The sequence below is a fragment of the Electrophorus electricus genome, chromosome 15 (assembly GCF_041902795.1).
Source record: "Electrophorus electricus isolate QZ-2024a chromosome 15, ASM4190279v1, whole genome shotgun sequence".
Classification (NCBI taxonomy): Eukaryota; Metazoa; Chordata; class Actinopteri; order Gymnotiformes; family Gymnotidae; genus Electrophorus; species Electrophorus electricus.
In genome coordinates this window covers 8,381,934-8,398,714 of record NC_137511.1, presented here as the reverse complement: position 1 = coordinate 8,398,714, position 16,781 = coordinate 8,381,934, and the positions used below count along the sequence as shown (strand labels likewise).

Genomic DNA, 16,781 nt, shown 5'->3' with positions numbered 1-16,781 from the left:
AGCACAAGACTGAGCAGGAATACAAGGTAATAGCATGATCCCTTATCACATGATAGACTGTAGAATTCATGCTATGCAATTAAAAGAAACAGAACAAATCAAGGATGAATAGTATTACTTTAGATGCTAAAACATACCATGTCATGTTGGCAGTCATCACAGGTCTTAATCATAATTTACTGTTCTAATCATTTACTACAGTAACAGGTAAAATTTCTTTAAATCCCTGCCTTTAAAATAATTTCATTCCCACCCATGTCTTACAAAGCCTTTAGCATGCTCACAGGCTACAAGGCACTGCAAGCTAAGAGCAAGACCTGCTCAGCCCAGTGCCAATAAAAGTCTCTCTGGGATGGTGGAGATCATGGCCATGCTGGCAGGAAGAAGAAACAAGGGTTCAAGATACAGCACAGAGGTCATGGAGTGCAGCATCCCCACCCCCAATGCTCCTGTTAACCAGACACCAGCGACAGGCCTCTATCCCGTTCTTAGGAGTTCTGGCTCAAGAGGTCTGCGGGGGCCTCAAACACTTACAAGGGAAGAGAATCTCTGTGCCCAGCAGCCAAATGGAATAGCAGAGCTCCAAGAAGGGCAGAGCTCTGGCAGCCAAGGAGATGTCTGCGGACATTTTAGGATATTGGTACTGAAATGGGAAGAGATGAAAAGCAGGCAGGAAGCAGAGTGCTAGTCACTCCCACAACAAGCAGATGGCCCGAAACAACTGCTGGGACTGATAAATGTGATGTGATTAGCATATTCCAGTTAAAGAGACTTAGAAACTTCTTCAGCCAAAACATCAACAGAAATGAATATGTGAGGGACTTCAGGCAGCCTTTACTGCGAATGATGATTCTAATTATCATTGTCATTTTTCTCCAAATCTATAGAGTTTACAAGCTAAGTGTCTCATTACCAGATTGAGATATGTGGTGACTAATGAAGAGGCAACATGATTTACAATAGTATTGCTTTTCTTCCCATATAGCAGCTGTGTTTGCTAAACCACCATAATTTACAGAAATTCCTGTCTTTCTTATTCTGCTAATGACAGGTCATACAGACTTTCACTGCTGTGGATAAGGATGACTTTGCAAATGGACAGAGGTTTTATTTCTCTTTCCCTGGGGGAATTCCAGTTAATCCCAACTTTACCTTAAAGGACAATGAAGGTATGCAATATACTAACTTTACTGATGTGTGTGCATTTGTGTATTTGACAGCGTGAGAGAGAGAAAGAGAGACAAAATGACAGAGGGGAGATATAAGTGTATATTGGAATATATACAGTGATATCCTTAATAATTAATTAATACCTACAATGCTCATTTAAGTCCAGCTGGAGTCTAGGTAATAATTCAACATTTGGGATTTTGCTGTGTATATTTCCTAACTTCTCCACTGAGGAAAAACTGTACAATTAATGACAAAAACCATGGATACACTGCAATATTTGTAGCTCTCTGAATGGATTTATGCTGGTTGGTAATTAGTCAAGAATGCATTGTTAGAATATGTATCCTCTTGTGTAAATCGCTGAAAACAATATTCAGATTCAGTCAGGGTAACGAAGAAGAGCAACACTTTAACTGTAATTAAATCTGGCCTAAAGATAAGGTAATCCCAGAAATCAGAAATGCAGTCCTAAAAAGAATAATTTAAGTTGGACTTCCAGGCAGAAAACCTTTGGTCATAGTGTAACAGGGTGCTATAACTACAGTGCAGAATGTGTTTGAGTAAATGAGAGGGGGAAAAAAAGAGCATAAATATTTATTTTAGTTTTATCATTTTATGTCCATTTTCTTACACAATTCATTGCGCCATTATTATTATTAATATTTGCTTTAACACAGCAGTGCTACAAGTGGGTGGGTGTGGGGATATTGCTCCACCCAGCCATTGTTAAGTGAGGTGGCAGTGATGAGTGTGGGGTTGTTGCTCCACCCAGCCATCATTAAGCAAAGTGGCAGTGGTGGGTGTAGGGTTATTACTCCAGCCACCCAGCCATCGTTGTTGTCAAATGGATTATATGCTCCATCCACACCCAAACCACCTGCCTTAACCTAATACTTGTGTGTGCCTGCTGGCTAGAGGTTACCGTGGAGACTGCTCTCATCCCAGGTGTGATGTGCTGGTCTCCACCTCTCTACTCAATAATCAGTGAGGTATTTGAGCAGAGAGAGAGAGAAAGAGATAGGCAGGGCTGGAGATGCTTATAGGAATGGTAGGAATTTCTGTGTGTAGATACAGGGAGACAGACAGAACGGAGGAGCTCAACATAAATACACAGAGCATGGTAGTGGGGGCAGGGCGATCGATGTGATAATGGAAAGAAAAATGGTTGGATTGCTGAGAGTGTTCTGGCTTTAGCCCTTCTCCTTTTGAGCTATCCATAGTGTGTGGGTTACTTAATTTTCCCAAGTGTTCTCTCTCGAGTGTTCTGGCTTCAGCCCTTCTCCTTTTGAGCTATCCACAATGTGTGGGTTCCCAAGTTTTTTTTTCTCCTCTCTCTCTCTCTCTCTCTCTCTCTCTCTCTCTCTCCCTCCCTCCCTCCATTTGGATGCTTGGTATCTACCAGTCTTAAGCAGAGAGTGTGTAAGTCTTTATTGCTACTGGTCCATGACGTGCTGAAGTTTGTAGTGAGGAGTGTGTGTGTGTGTGTGTGTGTGTGTGTGTGTGTGTGTGTGTGTGTGTGTGTGTGTGTGTGTGTGTGTGTGTGTGTGCGTGTGTGTGCCTGCAACCCTTTCAAATGACTACAAAGTACTGGAGAGGTTCAAAAATAGCCAGTGTGTGTCATTTTCACATTTGAAGGAGTCACTGAGAAACACTCCATCCTTTCTTGCAGCAGCAGTGCATTGGTGATGTATTGTAAAAGCGTTTTAGCTTCTGTCTGATTTTACATTCAGTTTCTTTCCTGACATGCACACACAGTCAGTCTAAACCCTCAGTGAAAGACATCAGTCTACATCTCTCCATGCTTTAGCATTTACTGCTGTAAATTTATTAACAGCAACCTCAGTACCCTTAAGGTTTAATGGTCAAAATCTTTCTCAGCACAAAAATTACTTTGTAATTACAGTGTCGCTCAGTGCATAACATTGCAGGGTAAAAAGGGCCTTAAGCATAAACAAGAGCCCTTAAAGATATTCACTTTGATTATGTGAACCACTCAACCTGACTTTGGAATGGCATCAAGGGTGATTAGCAAGGGAATATTCACGGAAGAGGCTGAAAATGACACTAACACAGAGGCATCAATCACTACTCATGGAAACTCATAACCCTGCCATGTACCAGACACATAATCACAGAGTCATTTCAATGCTAATCAAACACATATATACAGACACACACACACACACACACACACACACACACACACACACACGCACAAACATATGCAAACACACGCATTCCTCCCATTACTTCATACCTCATTATTACTGTTCTCTGTTTAACAAGAATCGACTCTCCTTTGTTGATTCACCTTCTGGTTATTACTATTTTCCTTCTCTCTTCCCCTGTCTCTTTGTAGAGGACTGAGGTCTCTGTCTTCAGGCCATCATCCATGTGTTCTCCTTGCTAAAGTAGAGCTGTTCCACTAGAGCCTTTTCTCATGTTAACCTGCAGTTAGTGTCAGGGAAAGAGCCTGTGTTGCTGTCTGTCTGTGGGTGTCTGCATTGGTATGGATGCTGAACTTCCATGCCTGTGTATGATGGATCATGAAGGTGCTCATGACCAAGACAATTACAAGACAATTAGAAGACAGTACTGTATATGAAAAAAGCTCAAAGTTCCCTCTGTGTCCACTATAGGGCATTCCTGGACAGAAAAGCAGAGAAAATCTAATCTGATTATGTTAATAGCAACAATTAGTTAGGGATGCAAATGCAAAGTTTAATAAAGCTTGAAAATAAGGTGTGAGCAATGAAAAATCATAAGACAAGAAAAAAAGGGTTAAATAGCAAATACAAACTCAAAAAAAAAACCCACTAGAGAACAGAATAAAAAGCCAAAAAATACCAAAGTACCAGAATACAAGTGCAATGACTAGGACTACTAGCAAACCTTGCAGAGAGACAAATCTCAGTCCCTAAATAGTTCTGATTGATGAAGCAATGATCCAGAGCAGGGGTGCAAGGACCAGCCCTATGGCCTGAATTCGGGCCCTGAATCAGGGAAACTGATAAACTGTGGGGACCACCACCACCATGTAACATAACTGTATATCTGTATATATATATTTATATTCAATTACCTTGTTACACAACAACTGTAGATATGTTATTGTACGAAATGGATCTGTACATTCTGTAGATTGTGTACATATATACACAACCATATACATTGTACATTGTGTATATAATCATAATATACATATATTGTACATACATTGTTAATATATTTTGTACATACATAGAATATATATATTTATCTTTGCATATATATATTTCACATATAGAGAATATCTATATTTCTCTATGCACCCCTGTTTTTTTTCCCTCAGTTTGGACAGAGCACTCTCCACCATTTCACTGCGAGTTATACTGTGTATGACTATGTATGTGACGAATAAACCAAACTTGAAACTTGATAGCCAGGCAAGCCAAACAGGGAATAATATTATGGCATGGTGTTTTGGACACATTGTCACAATTACATGCACATCTAAGGATGTTGTGCAAAGGAAACATTTGCAAGGCCTGTCCATCTCACCCATGATTTCTCTCCTGTCCCATCTCCTTTACTTCACTCCCTTTCCTTCTCTCAATTTCTCTTTACTTTATACACCCTTACAGAGAGGCCCATTGTGCCTTCACAGTGGCTGACCCTGAGGCTAACAGCAGCCTTCTCTGCGCTATCCACACCACATCCCTCCTGGGCTCCTCAGGGGGACAGCTTCTGCCTACCTGCTCAACATGCAGACGGCTCACACAGATGTTAGCCAGGTCCCAAATCCTCTGTAGTCTAAACATAAAAAAATACCCTTACACCCGAACAGGAAGATGCTGAATTTCCAAATATGCAAGTAGAGTTTGGATGTCAAAAAAGTCAGATCAACTGCTGGTGTATTTTCTGCTGCTTTATCACCTAGTCACACATATAGCCAAGAGGACTTTTTTTTGTTTTGTTTTGTTTTTTTTGGTTTTTTTTGCTAGGCTTCGCTAAGGATGCCATTTTTCTCCTGTTTCAGCTGACTGCAGTCAGCCATATTAAAGCCCCATTAGATTGCACATGCAGTTTAACAGGCTCATTTCTCAGTCTGCAGCTATTTCCCTAATACAGTTATGCACTTGTTGGCCACTCACTCTGAGTCTTGGAAGCTATTACAAAAATGTTAATGTTTTCCTGAGACAGGAGATTAGACTTACCCTCAGCAGTTTGTCTTATTCTTGAATGCTTCTAAGAGAAGAAGATATTGCTTGCCCTTTCAGTTTTCTAACCATACATCAAGGATTGCCCTCACATTTCAATCCGTTGGCTAGTAATATTTATTTTAAAAAGAAATTATTTTTGTTTGGTCCAGTTTTTGATTCAAGTGAGTCACATTTCCTTTGAAAATCTATAAGTTCCTTAAGTATTACCTCACCATAAACTTTGTGTTAAATTACACAAGCTCTCATGTGCCGCAATTGGCTAAGAGTTCCATTCTCAATGTAGCAATGCCAAAGCCTGCCAATGCCATCTGGCTGGAACTGCATGACTGCACAACTTGCCATTCTGTCACTAGGTGGCCAGGAATCCTCCATCTCTTTCACTATCTGTCCATGCAGAGTGATACTAGCCAGAGGAGGGCATCTTCTAAGTCACATGCAGAGAACCGGGCAGTTTACCCTTTTATTACAAGCTTTGCAGAAAATTGGTGGTGGACAGCTTCACAAGCTGAGATGATGCACATTCACACACTCCCAGGGTGGGGCTATTGTGCACCAACTAAATCTAGGTAACCTGGGGGCGCAACTTATCATTTGGCTTTGTGTGTTACCACAAAGATATTATTTAATTTGGTTTTTTTTATTCACTCCTTTTCATAAAAGAGGCTGAAGCATATCCCAGCTCAAGAATGTTCTCCCCTGATCTTTCTTCAAGTGCAAATTCATCACGGTGACATTTTGCTCTTTTTCAGGCAATTAAACCAAATCTCTGATTTCCAAATGATTGTTACTTTAATAGATCAGTTTATTTCTAAAGGCACATTTGAATACAGAAAGACCTTCCAACAAATTTGAAAACTACTGCTGTCAGGCTGAAGATATTGGGAATTTTAATTAGCTGATGTGTCGTTCACGTGCTGCTCACATGTCTACTGACTCTGATTGGTTGAAATGTTGTTATGGGATGGAGCAGTGCCATTTTACATACTTGTGAGATTTTCCTGTGAGAAAATCCTCACTACAAAACAGTCCCTTAAGTGCTTTGCTAATGATTTTTCTTTAGGATGGAAAGCTATTTTATTGTCATTTTGAATTCCATGTCATTGTGTCATCAGGAACCTGGACCATGTCATTTGAAAAATATGTGGTTCTCAAGGAATTAGAACAATATCCAAAATCAGGGTTATTCACAGAATGCTGAATGAGGTCCTATTATGCCATCTTTGCACTGCTGTAAATGACCAATGCTGGAATAACCCTCAACCAAGAGGCTTGTAGAGTCCTATCCCAGGATCTCATGAACTCTCTTCCTTTTAAAGATGTGGCCTTTTGGTCAGAAAATATTCAGAAACACATATGTACACATCATGGATCCAGAACCTGCTGAGAAGCTGCAGAAAAGATAGTCAAACCATTTGTTCATCAATAATAACCACACCCCACTACCCAGCATTCACAGCAACACAAGGGGTGTCCTTGAAGTTTACTAATTTTCCCCACACTAAACTACCAAGGAGACAAATTACATGTATATTGGCTCAGTAGAATAGGATGAGACAGAGAGTGAGACAGAGAGAGAATGCTGCCATTTGGCAGTCAGTGACTCATGCTGTTGCTTAACGATCCTCACACTAAGGATATTCTCATAGGTACACAGTGTTACTGCAGACTGTGTCTTACACACACACACACACAGGGTCAGACATACAGGCTGGCCAGGCTTGATCTCAATGTGATTACTCCTGGCAAGCTCTAAGCATAGCAAATAAATGAATACTTTGTAGAGTTCTCCTGATATATCTTATTCACCACATTTGACCAAGTCTCCAACTACCTGCACACCCTGGCATTACAATTCAAGTTAAAATAGTAAATATACAGGCCTACATAATAAACAAAATGCATCTTATCATTTGTTATTTTAATAAAAATATTGGCTTGTGCTGAAGCATTATTTGCATGTAATAGAGGGAACCTGTCATTTGCAGGATGTGTCTGATTTTCATTTGCATAGTGCTGACCTATAGGACCCAAACAGCTCTCTTGAGTGGACAGGAGAGGGTCTGGCAGTGCACCTGCAGCTCCTGACTGTCAGGTTAAATTGGATAGTGTGTTATTATGAATATGAAAGGCAGCAGTGCAAACATCATAGCACTTCCTAGCTCACTGCGGAGCTTAGACCAGATTCAGGTGCTCTCTCTCTCCCTCTCTTTCTGCTCTCCCTCTCTCTATCTTCTGAGTTAATAAACCATGGTGTGTCCTCAGCTGTCGGCCATTATAATTATTCTCTGTATATACTCTGTCCAGTCATTTCATAGTGTGCTGATGGGAACGGTTCTTAGAAACAGAAGACACACCTTCCCGCTTGCTCGAGACACTCCACCATCTGTGTAGGTGTGTGGCTAACAAAAACACATAAGCATACATGCACACAATTATACATACACATGCAATCATGGGTGCAGTGAGCACAAAAAAAAATGTGAAAAGGCACATTTGTACAGGTAAAGCAAGCTCATGTGGAAAAAATCCGATCTACGATTGTGAAAAAGTGAACTTTGTGAGCATTATGGATCTGTACCCAACAGCTGGCCAGGGACCTTCATCATGTCTCCATGCATTGAAACATGCATGTGCACTCTATCCATGCAAGCATTAGGACCAGTGTGTTTCCCTTTGCCACCACACTGCACCATGAGTGCCACTATACAATATTCAAATTGTGTGCAGATGCCCCTTATCATGAGACCAGTACTCCAGGGGCTAGACATTTATAGCCTTCTTTTTACATAAAAGCATCTTCAGTCCATTTGCAAATAGCCGTTTAAGGTGAAACAATTTCAAACATTTTAACCACAAAGTTTTGGCTTCAGAGCACCAACATGGCAACCTTGTTACAAAAGAGCAGGGAATCTACAGATTAGAAGATAAATCCAATTCTACAGTATATGAACAGTAATACTGAAAGAGCAAGTATAATATAGATGTCAGTGAGCTAATACATTTTGTAAACCTAAATTAAAGCTAATATTGGCATAAATTGCACTGTTGGTGGTGATTCACCATGGAAACTATTTTGGGATTAGGCTCAGTTTAAGTTAGTTTGTTTTGGAAATGTTGCCATATATAAAGAGCTTTTGGCAAGAAATGAAGAATGTAACCCAAATGTAACCTTTCAGTAGGTACAACATTTCAGATAGAACTCTATAATACTTGCCAGAAACTCTTCACGTACGCTGGTTCATCTCAACACTTGCAGCATGTGGTAACATCCTCTACCAGTCCCTATCTGTAGCTCATCTCTGCCTTGTTCAGTCCAACTGATCAGGTCATTGTTTCTCATTAGCAAAATCTGCCTCATACCATTGCATTCTGTTTTAAACACTGCTCCACTCATTCTCAGCAGTAGAGCATTCTCTCTCCATCCCACACAGAATTCAGCTAAGATTTAGCATTTCAGAAAAAGAGAGGGAGAAAGAGAGGGACAGAGATGGAACCTCGTTAGGTTGATGTTCTGGTTAAGTGGCTTGCCTTCAGTGCTCCAGGTTGGAGGTATTAGCTAGGACTCATCTGCTCTGTGCTCTAAGTGCCCGCACCTCACCTTAATTCTCCCATTAAAAGCCCATCTGTGGGAATGGGCTCCTAAGCACTGTGAAAGTGCACGAAGCAGCCAGACAGCCTGAATGAGACTGGCCTGGACTCGAACCAGTCTAATTTAATCTAATGATCTGTCTCTTCTCTCTTTTTCTTCTTCTCCCTCATCCTCCCTTTATCTCTGTCCTTCTCCCTCTGTTATTTTCATGATCCTATCGCTGTACTCCCCTGCCTCTTTATTCCACACTTTCCCCTTTGCTGTCTTTCTCTCCTTCTCTCATTCGCCACCTGCCTTCATTGTCCCTCCTGCTGTCCTCTTTGGCAATCATCTTTGTGTCTCTGTCTCCTTTTCTGGCTCAATCTGTTGTGCTTTCTTTCTGTCTTTCACCTTATCATGTCACTTTTTTTTCTTCTCATCTAACTCCTTGTTTCTTTCTCTTACACCAATCTTGCTCCTCTCTCTCTCTCAGACAGTACGGCCAGCATTGTGGCCCGTCGCCGCCGGTTCCACAGACTCACTCAGGAGCTGTACGAGCTGCCGGTGGTAGTGTGGGACGGAGGCGAGCCCCTCCTGAGCAGCACCAGCACGCTAACCTTGCATGTGTGCCCATGCCAGCGTGGCACCAGGCCTAGGGTGTGCCAGGGTGAGGCCTTCCTCTCCTCAGCTGGCCTCAGCACAGGGGCGCTCATCGCCATCCTTCTGTGTGTGCTCATACTACTGGGTGAGTCTTCTGAACCTGCTACACTTCCACTTCCACTAGCCTGCTTGCATGCTGTGTTTTAGTTGACTATCTTTGAAATAAGTTTAATTCTGTTTTACATCTTCAGTTTGAACACTGACTTCTTGGCTGTTACTGTGCTATACATTAATTCTTTGGTAGGTCAAATAGCTTTGAAGAATTTATCAAAAAATCCACTTTAACATTTGATTTTTCTCTTTCTAAAGTGATCTTGATCTTAGCAGCACAAAGAAGCATTTGTGCAGATGACCAGATTCAAATTCTAATTGTCTAATCTTCTTACCATGTAAGAATCACCCTAATTACCACTTAAGTCCTAGTATCTACTATTTCAACAAGATGTCATTCCAGGCTAGAGCTTTCTACAGAAGGTCTGCAGTAATCAGTGTCCAATGGAGTTAATGGCTCCAAAGCCCTTTAACCCTAGATATTGACCTTTAGTAGAAAATGCTGGATAGGATCTATTGGGTCTATATTTTACTGGTGCCAAGACAACAGTTATAGTGTTATAACTTTATTAAAGGTAACCTTTGCACATCTATATAACACTGTCATTAATTTTACTACCGCTTTGTTACTATATTACTGTTATTTCTTCAGTTCTGGCAAGAAACTCTGGATTTCTATCTTCCCCCCTCTGTTCTGCTTTTGAACCAGTTATGGGTATCTGCCGTTAAATCCACAAGAGGTGCAATTACTGCAGATGTGGAAAATAAGTTTGTGCCAGCATAAAGAATTGAAGTCCAATGCCAATAAGAAAAAGAAACTTTTGTGTAAAGCAAAAGGAAGACTGCTATAATTCCAGAAAGGTGTAGAGGGTGTGTGTGTGTGTGTGTGTGTGTGTGTGTGTGTGTGTGTGTGTGTGTGTGTGTGTGTGTGTGTGTGTGTGTGTGTGTGTGTGTGTCTGCATGCACGTGAGTGGTGCATAGCCAAGTTCCAAAGATCTGGTCAGGTACAAAGGTTATAAATATTCATATCCAGCATTTAGACTGGGGCATATACACACTAGGTCAGCAGCTCAGGACAATGAAAGCTGGATGTGGCAAGACTTGAATTCTAATAAGAATTTTAAAATGAAAGCATAGAGGGAAAGAATGCCTGGGATAAAGAAATACAATAACAAGACAATAAAATAGAATCTGAATGGGAATGGAACACAAAGTGAAGAGAAATATTTCAGATTATTGAAAAACAGAGAGAACAGAAGTGCAGGGAATAGGTGGGATGTGAGGAAAAAAATGGAGAGGCAGAGGAGGTGTGTATGGGGCAGTGGACAGCAGGAGAGTGGGAGAAACAATGTATGATTGCAACAGTTGAAAGGTTCATATTAAAAAGTGCAAGAGCTAAAAACAGAGCAAGAATGTTGGTTCTCTCTCTTCCTTCCTCTCTCCCCCTCTCTCTGTTTCTCTCTCTTCCTATCTCTCCTGTTACCTTCATTGTTCTGGGCTAGACTGGAAAGGGAATCATCCTCTCCAATCACAGAGACATACAGTGTTCACCTAGACAACTCCTCCAGGACAGATATCCTAGATAAATAGTGTATAAATAGCCCAGCTCGGACTCCAGAGCAAGTCAGAACTGCACCAAAACAGATTTTTCAGCCTAAAGCGCCTTGCACCATCTGCATGACAATAAAAAGTAATGAAAATCAGCCTTCTCAAATGTGCCATATAACGTTCTTTACTGTTTCACACCACATGGCACAAGCAATTACCAATCAACTCACACTGCTTGGAGGGAACAGAAGAAACTTGTTTCTTTGCATTTCTCTTTAATAGTATAGTGTTCAAATTTCTAATTCTGGCACCATTAGCACCATGCAATAGATTGTGCAGATGTCAATCAGTGGTATTACTAAAATACTGAAGCTCAAGAAGAAGAAAGTAGAATGGACTGTACATTCTCTCCATAGTATGATTGTCATATTCACGAGACCAGGCAACTTGTGCAGAAGCAGGTGAGGAGTACTGACAGGGAGGTAGACAAATCCAGGGCCCAAATCCCCTATCAATATTCCAAGAAACAGGTGTAGGTCCTAAATACCAGTGGTCAACAGGTAGCCAGGAAACAAAACAAAGGAGACAATCCAAAGTCCTGATAACTAGACAAAACACGGGGTCAAACCTAGGCAAAGGAAGACAGATATAGAAAATGCTCAAGAGATGCTGGCTACAAATTAGCAAGTGGCTAGGCTTTGCAACTAAACTTAAATACACTGCCACTAATGACTTAACTAAGAACAAGTGAGAGCCATGAGCAGACAGACAAGGGGGAAGGGTGCTCAGTACTCCAGTGAGCCTGACCTCTGGTGGCCAGAGGTGGTGTCCTCCTGAGCAAGTGTGACAATAGTTCATTTGATCAATTACATCCAAGCTAACCACTGACATTTAAGTCAGTGAAGGCTGCTGCATACCATTGACTTACAGCAACAGAATGCATCACTGGAACTATACATCCTAATGGGATATCAAAGAATCATCATTCACATCAATTGATCACTGGCATAGAATTTGAATCTTCACTGATGTGCATATTACGTTGAGGCCATGTTTGAATGCTAATTTAGTGCACAATAGCATTACAACTAGGTGAATTTTTTTTACTTTTTATACTGGAAGTGTAGCAGGAGAAATTAAATCTTACTGATGACCTTCTTAAATGTACAGTATGTACATGTTTTCTACAGGTTCTCAATAATGGAATGGAATGGAATGTGTTTTATTTACAGTATGTGATGAGGCAGTATGCATACCTTCTTCTTGCAGAATTTATTGAATGATGAGAGTTTCCTTTGTGTGTTGATTGCCTTGCTCTCTGCTCCTCCCTGTGAGGGTGCTTTGTGGCCTGAGGACAAGCGTCTGATCATAATGCCTTGTTTTTCCAGAATCAATCACAGATACTTCTTTTAACTTACTGCTGTTACTTGAATTCATACCATACGGTTGTCTAGCAGTTATTTATGTCATATCATACTACTACTTTTCCATTGAGAGTCATTCTTTATGATTCATTTTTGTAACAGCTTCTCTTGAAATTAACTGTGTAGAATGGACTCTGGCTGTACTGTAGTCTAATTGTGTTAAAAGGTGGGTTTTCTGCATCTTTAGAGTTAAAGTAATTCAGATACACTTGCAACCCAAATACATGTCAATATACAAGCAAAGATATAAAACAATAACAAGCTGGTTTGAATAATAAAGTTTTTTGCTTGTCTCTTCAGCGATTGTGATCCTGTTCATCACTTTGCGACGAAGCAAGAAGGAGCCATTGGTAATCTCAGAAGAGGACATTCGGGAAAATGTGGTTACCTATGATGATGAGGGGGGTGGAGAGGAGGACACAGAGGCCTTTGACATCATCGCACTGCGCAACCCATCTGCCGCAGAGGAACTCAAGTTCCGAAGAGACATACGGCCCGAGGGTGGGCGCCCCGGGTCGTCAAGGAGACTGCCCTGTCGCCATGGTAGTGAGCAACATAGCCCCTCCTTCCTGGAAACAGATGAAGAAATGGATGTTCATGACTTTCTCAGTCAGAGACTTGAGGAGGCAGACCAGGACACCAGTGTACCGCCTTATGATTCATTACAGACCTACGCATATGAAGGCCAAGGGTCACCAGCAGGTTCAATCAGCTCCATTGGATCAGGTGGAATCCATTTTGAACAGGATTACAATTTTTTGGATGACTGGGGTCAAGAATTTCAAAAACTAGCTGGACACTGTGGAGAAGAAATTGACATAGATGCCGAATCCAATGTGAAAGAAGCAGACAAACAGACTTAATTAAAAAAAAAAAAAAAAAATCTGTCACACAATTCACACAAACAAAAGACAAAATGCTCTTTTGCTACCCTGGCTTTCATTGATTTATCAATAAAGTGAAATGTTCTTGGACTACTATCCCTCTGAACAATCAAGTCAGCAATAAAGATAGACTGACTTGCATTTTTCTTCTCAAGCCTGTGGATCTTTGAAACTGTTGGTCCTAAGAGGGAAGAATGGGAGATCATTAAAAAGGTAAAACAATAATGGAAAAAGGAAAATATTTTCCCTGGTGTATATTTTTTATTGCTCAATAAAGTCCTACATTCTGGACACATGGATATATGTGATAAAAAGTGTAACTGATTATTTATTGTCTAATCTGCTTTTTTGTCTTATGGGTAAAATATCTAAGAAGATCATTTAAAAAAATCATTTCTGTGAGCTGCACCCTAGAAACATTTTATACTTTTGTGACATTCAGAAAACTCACAAACAATATTTTTTTATTATTCACCATTCTTAAACAAGCCAACCAAGCACAAGTAAAAGAATGAACTGATTAATTAATTAGATAATTAACAATCTGCTGTGAAATATTTTAGAAGGAGCAATGTGATTGTTTGCACTCTGTAATCATGCTAATCAGTTATAGTATATACCGAGAGATAGAAGTGTTTTTAATTTGAAAGTGCTTATTCTCGTAATATCAACTGCCTAATTCTCAGAACAAAGACTAAAAACTTTACTAGACTAATATGAAGAATGTAGGGCTTACACAGTAAGATCAAATGATACAGTATGAGAGCAACAAAGACAGTATGTCTGTAGGTCCTGAAAAACCAGTACGACTGGGATGCTCCAACACATTAGAACATTCCATATCTGCAGTACCAAAATTTCCCCTTTGTGATCTGATCCTGCTATTGGATAAATATGTTGCTTGCTTGGCTACTATCATTGTAGCAGTTGGCTTTTATTACAGTTGATATCTGGACCTCCTGGTGGGTTCTCCACACATTAGCCTCTGTACCCTCTGGACAGACTCCTCCTGGGTCTACATGCAGAATAGGTCATTGAAAAGAAATATTAATCAATAATTTGATGCTTCTTTACATCCTCATCTCCTACTGCTACTGTGTGTGTATCATTCTGTGATTGATGGGAGGGTGTTGAGTTCTGTTGGCTTGTGCTTATCAGTATCTCCATGTGCTCAGAGAGCAAAAGATAAGAATGCAGATTTTTTTTTTCCATATAAACAGACTCACTCTGACAAGAATTTTAATGAGTCATCACATTGTTGCCAAAATATGATCAGATTCGAACAGAAGCTCTTCTCGTGGGTGTTTAATAACTGTTGCTACAACATATTGGTAGTATTGCAACATATTGGTGTTTTCGTAACCTTGCTTGCGTTTTGCTAATTTTGTGCCCTACATACTTTGAAATGCATGACAAATGGCCAATCCAAGTAGATGATGTAACACAAGGGGAGGCCTCATTGCAATAAGAACTCTAAGAGCCTCATCTAGTTTCAGCACATTAAACTGCATGGATTACTTAGTGGTGCCACTGGTTTTACACTCAAATAAATGCTAGAATAATTATAGTCCGTCAAGGAATAATGCCATTGATAATTATTGTTATGATACTGTTGGGCTGTAGATGCATATGATTGTTAACAGATATACTTGTTAATAAGAGGCTACAAGTAAGAAGTCAAAACTATCACTGGATATTTTCACCTTCCCCCTGACTCTATGGCTGATATATCTCACAAAGATGTAGTTCAGCCATACATGCTGCGACCTCTGGCCTTTTTCAGAGAGCACCCCAATTTATTTACGTGCCATCACTTGACCCTCTGCATGTAACAAAGTTGTAGATGCATGTGAATTCTCTAGGGTGCTGGGTGCAATAGGAATGCTTATTACAGGGATTCATTTACATTGATTTGTTAGTAGTAAAGTGGACGAAGTTGTTCAGGAAGTCCACATTGCACACAACACATTCTGCATATTCAGATGGATCTGTTCACTAAGAGTAGAAGTTCGTGTTAAAAATGCTTTGCTTTGGTTAATCATGATAATGTCAAAGTAGGTGCAACAATAGCAATATCAAATTATTTAAAGAGAAGAGCAGATTTATAGGCATTGGTTTCTTTATTCATTAATTCATTTTTTGGCCAAGTTAATTAATTTATTTTTTATCTGTTCTTAGTGCATATAAAATGTTGCATATAAATATTGCGTATTTTGACAAAATCGCACATTTACATTTGCCTCCATGTTTGTTTGTGAAATCTTGATTTGTCAGTCTCACCAATAACATTACCTGGAATGTTGACCCAGGCATTTGGATGGCTGCAAGGGGCCAGATCTTTTGGTGTTGTCATTGGCTGGTTGATACAGGGAGCGCCATCATTAACACTGATGTCTCACAAAATTTAGTCAAGCATTCATTTCCCTCTGTCTGACATCACTGAACTGTTTTTGCTCTATGCAGCAGTTCTCAGGATACCAGGTAAATTTGCAGTAACACATGTTTTGTCCTGGTCCCAAGGTCTCAATGCATCGGGTCAAGGGGGCCTGCCAGTGGTGCAGAATATTTGCTCTTGTCCTGCTAGCATCTCATATATAGTACTGTGCAAAAATCTTAGGCTGCCATTAGATTTGGTTTAGCATAACACTTTTTTTTCTCAGAATCTCTATTAAAATATAACAGAAAATAGAGGAAATATTTACACAAAATAAAGAAATAAATAAAAACACAAAATGGCTCTACAGGTAAAAGTTAGCATTTAATGTGACCGCCTTTGGCACATCTTGAACTCTTTTGGGGAGACTGTGCTGAAGTTTTGTGAAGTAATCTTCAGGTACCATTCCCTTCAGGTTCCATTTAGGTTTAAGAGAACTAGGTTCCTGCTATTGTTATTGCTAAGGTCATACTAAATATTTGCCACTGTAGAAGCTGGGGTTTTTTTTCTGTTTTTCAATACTTCATACAAATGTCCTGTATTTTCTGGTTGTATTCTAATAAAGAGAGTTATAAAAAATTATATATGGTCATTATACCATCATTAAAACAACAAATCTAATGATGTCCTAACACTTTTGCACAGTACTGTAGGTCACTGAATAATGCTCCACTGCAGGAATGTATAGTCCCATAATTGTGCCAGTGTGTACAACAAATGTACTTATGATAGCAGGAGTCTCATGGACCCCAACATTCAGTGTTACTTTGTGTGTGTGTTGGGGGGGGGGGGTTGTTTGTGTGTATACACTCAATCATTATCTAAACTGTTCTGACC

At 40.1% G+C, this 16,781-nt stretch overlaps 1 protein-coding gene across 6 annotated transcripts in view; it reads left to right on the top strand.

Annotated features, from left to right (window-relative positions):
• Window positions 1–16,531, top strand: part of LOC113576448 (cadherin-18) — a 64,050-nt gene extending 47,519 nt beyond the window's left edge. For 3 of the 6 annotated variants that reach the window (XM_081697200.1, XM_027008511.3, XM_081697201.1), the window contains exons 10-12: window positions 1,052–1,169; window positions 9,437–9,688; window positions 12,927–16,529. In XM_081697200.1, the coding sequence (XP_081553326.1) occupies window positions 1,052–1,169; window positions 9,437–9,688; window positions 12,927–13,489 (933 nt within the window). In that variant the 3' untranslated portion in view covers window positions 13,490–16,529. Of the gene's footprint in view, window positions 1–1,051; window positions 1,170–7,679; window positions 7,767–9,436; window positions 9,689–12,926 lie in introns of those variants that run through there. The other 3 variants (XR_014117120.1, XM_081697202.1, XM_081697203.1) reach the window with 3 other exon arrangements.
• Window positions 16,532–16,781: the final 250 nt, after the last annotated feature.